Source organism: Hibiscus syriacus, unplaced genomic scaffold, assembly GCF_006381635.1.
Source record: "Hibiscus syriacus cultivar Baekdansim isolate YM2019G1 unplaced genomic scaffold, ASM638163v2 tig00110020_pilon, whole genome shotgun sequence".
Lineage (NCBI taxonomy): Eukaryota > Viridiplantae > Streptophyta > Magnoliopsida > Malvales > Malvaceae > Hibiscus > Hibiscus syriacus.
Genome location: NW_024062568.1, coordinates 2,189,471 through 2,195,470, shown reverse-complemented (window position 1 = coordinate 2,195,470; position 6,000 = coordinate 2,189,471). Strand labels below are relative to the sequence as shown.

General features: G+C 36.0%; 2 protein-coding genes across 2 annotated transcripts; both read left to right on the top strand.

The window, feature by feature from the left end:
* The first annotated feature begins 1,024 nt into the window (after positions 1 to 1,024).
* Positions 1,025 to 2,450, top strand: LOC120213409. Its single transcript, XM_039211566.1, has 2 exons — positions 1,025 to 1,103; positions 1,376 to 2,450. Exon 2 carries the CDS (start codon positions 1,431 to 1,433, stop codon positions 2,448 to 2,450), a length of 1,020 nt encoding a protein of 339 aa, XP_039067497.1. The 5' UTR covers positions 1,025 to 1,103; positions 1,376 to 1,430.
* A 1,749-nt stretch (positions 2,451 to 4,199) lies between these two features.
* Positions 4,200 to 5,358, top strand: LOC120213408. The gene is made up of 3 exons (XM_039211565.1): positions 4,200 to 5,004; positions 5,106 to 5,156; positions 5,272 to 5,358. Exons 1-3 carry the CDS (start codon positions 4,200 to 4,202, stop codon positions 5,316 to 5,318), a joined length of 903 nt encoding a protein of 300 aa, XP_039067496.1. The 3' UTR covers positions 5,319 to 5,358.
* The last annotated feature ends 642 nt before the right edge of the window (positions 5,359 to 6,000 follow it).

The window sequence follows — 6,000 nt, the reverse complement described above, 5'->3', positions numbered from 1 at the left end:
CAATTTTGGGCGTTGTAGGGGTGCTAATCCTTCCCTAAACGTAACCGACCACGAATCCCTTTTTATTATTAAAAAGAACGAATTTTTGGTTAAAACGCAGATCAATTTATATTTTAATTGATGTTTTCTTAAAAACTCTTTTAAAAGATATTTTTTAGGTATTCGACCTACCTGACCCAAAAGGCCGATGGCGACTCCCAAATTATTTTCAAAACCATTTATTCACATCACTTTTCCCGTCAAGTAAATATTTCGTGCCCGGACGAAAACCGGTTACGACACATAACATACAATTATTTTAAATGACGTAACGTATATTACATCATTACTATCATGGTTTAATATAAAATATTGGGTAAACTATACGGGTGACCACTCAATTGTGGTTAAAAATCATTTTGACTACCAATGTTTCAATTGATCAATCAAACCATCCAACTATTTAAATATTTCAATCAAGCCATCTACCGTTAACATTTAACGGAGAAGATGATGTTGCCGTTAAAATATTTTGATATAATTACACAATTAGTCCCTATTACTTATATATTCTTTTAATTTAGTCTAATTATAATAAATTAAAATAAATTTATTTTAATTACACGTGCCATGATAGGTGTCACTAATGACACATAACACCTCCTGATTTGAGGATTACATTTATTTTAATTTATTACAATTATGATCAAATTAAAAAATATATATATAAGTAACAGGAACTAACTGTATAATTATATCAAAATATTTTAATGACCACGTCACTTATCTAGTTAAATGTTAAAATGATTTTTGACCATATAGTTAAACAGCTTACCCTAAAATATTTATAAAATATCATTTAAAGTTGAAAATATGGATATGAGATCCGAAAACGACTCACTACAGATGAGCAGTGAAGTGTAGACAACGATGGATTTGAAGAAAGCGACAAAAACCAAAATTCCCTTTTGTCCATGGATGTCATATCCCACTCTCCTGAGTAAATACAAGAAAAATCCAAATCAATAATGCCTCTCTACGCTCCAAGTTTGAAGTTTTGAATCTCTAACTTCGAAGATCGTTTTTTTCTTTCTTTGGCAAATTTTAACTGTTCTTCAAGAGGGTTTTCTGGTAAGTGATTCCCCTCCTCTCTTTTTTGTTTTAATTGAACAAAATCAAAGTCGATAATACATTTTGATTTCTGGGTTTTTGTTATTTTTCGTTGTTTCGATGTGGGTATTGATTTCAATGCCTGATGCCTGTTGTTTAGTCTATTGAGTTGTCTGTTTATTTTTGCTTGGTTAGCATTATGAGTGATTTCGAAGAATTTATGCTCGAGTCCATTGCATGAAGAAACAAATTGTAAACTATGAAATCAAGCCCTACATTTCAAAATGTTTTTTTGAGATTGTTGACAAACCAGTGATGAACTGTGGTTCACCTTCAACAAGATGAATGGATTCTCCACCGTGGACGGCTTCGTGGAGATAACCGAATCCCTTGCAGAGATGATCAAGTACATCGCGAACGAACCGTCGCTCGGTCTTTTGTATGTTCAAAAGCACACGCAGGATGCGGTTCCGAACGTCATTGATCTCAGTAATCGAGTTGCGGAGAAGTCCTGGGAAGCGAGTTTGCATTCGGAGGACTCGGAAGATTCGATCACCATGGTGAGGACGATGAAGGAATGTGGCTTCCCCATTGTCGACGAGATGATCAAGGACATTGCGAATTCGCTAATGTTAATATCATCGGATGAGAAACTGAAGCAAGGATTGGTCCACAGTCTTGATTCGGGCTTTACCATAACAAGGACTAGATCTTGGGGACCGATATCATGGAGTTATGGTTCTGTAGATGTCCAGCAGCAGGATGGAAGTAACTATTTTTCAACCCTATTCAAATCGGCAAGAGAGAAGGCGAGCAGTTTTAAGTGGTTGCAATTCGAGTCCAAGGAACCAAGTGCAACAGAGCCTCAGAAGTCGGTTCGATGTCCTGCTCCATCGGTACCGCCTGCATCTGCTAGCATTGGTTCAATTCCTGATGAGATAACAAGGGAGAAGGCAAGCGATTTTAATTGGCCAGAACTCGAGTCCAAGAGAACGATAGAATCTGAGCCTCATAAGCCAATTCGATGTCCTGCTCCACCAGTGCCGTCTGCATCTGCTAGCATTGGTTCAATTCCTGATGAGATAACAAGGGAGAAGGCGAGCAATATCAAATGGCCAGAACTCGAGTCCAAGGGACCGATAGAAACTGAAGTTCGATGTCTACTGGCAGATAAACTCCATGAAGAAGTGAAGGGTGGAACTGAGGACGATGCCAAACTTTCTGGTGATAGTTTATTGTTCGTGTCAGAAAACTACGACGAATTCAAGGCGGATAAAGAATCTAAATTGGAACAATGGTTGGAAGGAAGTGAATGCAAATTGGGTAAAAGCAATGGAGAAAGTGAGACAGATGGGGTTTAGTTGTGTAAATGTCTGGAGATGATGATTATATATTTTCATATATATATATATATGTAACAGTATGAATATTATTTGATTGTTTTGTTCTTTGATATCAAATCAACTTTTTATTATATTTCTTATTTTACCATTAAACCTTAAATCTCAAACGTATTAAGAGAAAGAAAGCTAATTCCACCTAGATAAAATCGTAAATTACAACTTAAATTAAAGAATATAATTTACAACTTAAATTATTTGAACACACGCCCGTTGGGACCACAGCCTAAATCTGGCGCCTTAGACTACTCGTCCAAACTGTCAAGCGATGAAAGTTTACATCAACAAAATAGTTTTAAATTTTTTATTTTATTTCCCAACTTCGTCAAAGACAACACCAAGATCAAATAATTTAAGGAATTAAAGCAGAAACATTAAAATAAACCAAATACTATAATATTTAGTCAACGGTACCAAATAATATAGTTGAAATCGACTACCTGAATCCATTGAGCGGACTTAATAATTAAAAGCAGTGTTATTCTCCCTTGAGATTCTAGGTTCGAGCAACATCGTCTGTAGAGTGTGTGTTTTGTTAATTGTTAAGAAATATTATAAATGAATACTACCTTATAATCACCCGTACTAATAAAAAAAAGTTAGAAATGGACTACCCAGTCGATGATGTAGTAACATATAGATGCATAAACAAATTGCAGGGCTTCATAATGTAGGTACATCCTAGTGCCATCCCGGATGCATCTGACCCTGAAACGCATTTGTTCGATTTCAGCGAAGCCGATCACATTTCTTCTATCTTCAATCTCACTTCATTGATTTCATGAAAAACAAGAGAATAGGGCATAAAGATTTCAGAAACTGAACCACATCTAAGAGCGCAGGTAAATTATGTGCAAGCACAATAATGGAAGGAAAAAGCATTTCAATTGCAGCAGAAGCTTAACCTGCATCGAGTTTTGATAATCTTTTAGCAGCATGTTTGCCAAATCCATTTGTTCTTGAGCACCTTCAAACCTGGTGTGCTCATCTTCTAATTGCTTACTAAACTCCATTAGTTTCTTTTCATACACCTCCGGACTTGGCTAGCTCAACTTCTAGCTAGAGATGGACCGAGGGACATACCTAAAAAATTTCAAAATTCCTATATATTATAGATATACTCTTTGTATTTTCTAATTGAAAATATGTCTTCATTTCCTAAAATTTATAATTTCGTCTTCTCTTAAAATTTTATAAGTTCACCATCGGACATAAAATCTTACTTCCGTCCTTGCTTCTAACTACTTGATCGTCTTCCCTTTTATCTCTTCATTCTTTATCGGAATAGATTTGTGAAACTCCACGAAACAAACAGCAACTGTCAACTCTCTTTATCGGATTCACGTCGTCCGGCGCCCGATGACCTTGACGTCGAGATATATATGCGAGTAAAATAGCAAATCCATTATCTATACTAATAAAGCAAACCCATCAACAAGTATTGAAAATAACTAAAGTTACTTACAATATTCCTTGATGATAAAGTAAATCCGACAGCAACTTTTCTGTATCTGCCAACTTAAAAAGCAAACTAAAGTTAGCAGAGTCATTCCTCACAAAAGCAAAACACACCATGTGAATAAAGGGTCTCCTGCCATTCATCTACTCTCCAAGCAAGGTATCACTCCTTCCTCCTCCGTACTATTGCCCCCCCCCCAAAACCTTAAATTTCCAATCCAATGCAATTTCCTGACAATTTCTCTGCTAGCCATGACTTTGCTCATATGTAACACATTTTGTTTGAGCTTCCTAGCATTACTAGCCACCAGTCGAGCCAGCTCGTGTCGATCCTACTGCGGAAATATCACCTTGGATTATCCGTTTTCTCTCAAATATGGCTGCGGCCATCCCGGTTTCAAAGACCTCTTGTTCTGCATGAACGATGTTCTAATGTTCCACATCAGTTCCGGGTCATACAGGGTCCTAGACATAGACTATGCTTATCAAGCACTCACGTTACACGACCCCCACATGTCCACATGCGACAACATCGCGCTAGGTGGTCGAGGCAACGGTTTCGCGGTAGAGAAATGGCGGGCGCCGTATTTCAATCCAACGCCAGACAACGTGTTCATGCTCATAGGTTGCTCGGCCGAATCACCGGTGTTCCAGGGTTTCCCCGGACAGCACCTGCCTTGTAGGAATGTATCAGGGATGGGATGTGAGGAATACTACGACTGCCCGGCGTGGAGGATGGTGGGGCATAAGACGTTAGGTTCGGGTTACGGGTCTGCTCCACCGGAGTGTTGTGCGGTGGCGTTCGAGTCAATCAAGGCTATAAATTTGAGCAGACTACAGTGTGAAGGGTACAGCAGTGCATATAGTCTAGCACCGTTGAAAGTTGATGGGGCTGGTGGGTGGTCCTATGGGATTCGAGTGAAGTACTCGGTTCAAGGCAACGACGAGTTCTGCAGAGCTTGCGAGGCCACCGGTGGAGCATGTGGATTCGAAACCGACGGGGTTAAGCAGTTGTGCATGTGCCGGAGCTTCAATTCCACCACCAATTGTGATTCAGGTAAGAAATATATGTTATGTGCACTCATTGGTACCATTGGATGTAGATTAATACCCCAAAATTTTAAAAATGTTAACATCGTAATCTAATTTTTTTGACAGAAAACTCAACCTCCGATACAATGTCACTTTCATTAGCAGATGCATTGGCAGGTATCTTTTCTCTCTAATTTTATTTTAATTAATACATATAATATTTATTTAGTAAATATTTATTTAATTAAAAATTATAAAACAATGATACCTGGGTGTGTATATTTTTATGCAGGATTTATGATATATATGGGAATGTGGGTGATGAGCAGCCAGTTTTGAGATAAGGGAGATGGAACATTGCTCGTGTATTCCATGTGAAGGCTGATTTTGTGTTGGCTTTGGGCATAACATTGTTTAAAAACATGTCATAAACACCTTTTTGATTTCTTGTGGAGGGATATGCATATACATATACATATACATATACATATACATATACATATACATATACATATACATATACATATACATATACATATACATATACATATACATATACATATACATATACATATACATATACATATACATATACATATACATATACATATACATATACATATACATATACATATACATATACATATACATATACATATACATATACATATACATATACATATACATATACATATACATATACATACATATACATATACATACATATACATATACATATACATATACATATACATACATATACATATACATATACATATACATACATATACATATACATATACATATACATATACATATACATATACATATACATACATATACATATACATATACATATACATATACATATACATATACATATACATATACATATACATACATATACATATACATATACATATACATATACATATACATATACATATACATATACATATACATATACATATACATATACATATAGTGTGACCTAAAAAATAATATTAATATAAGAATGTAT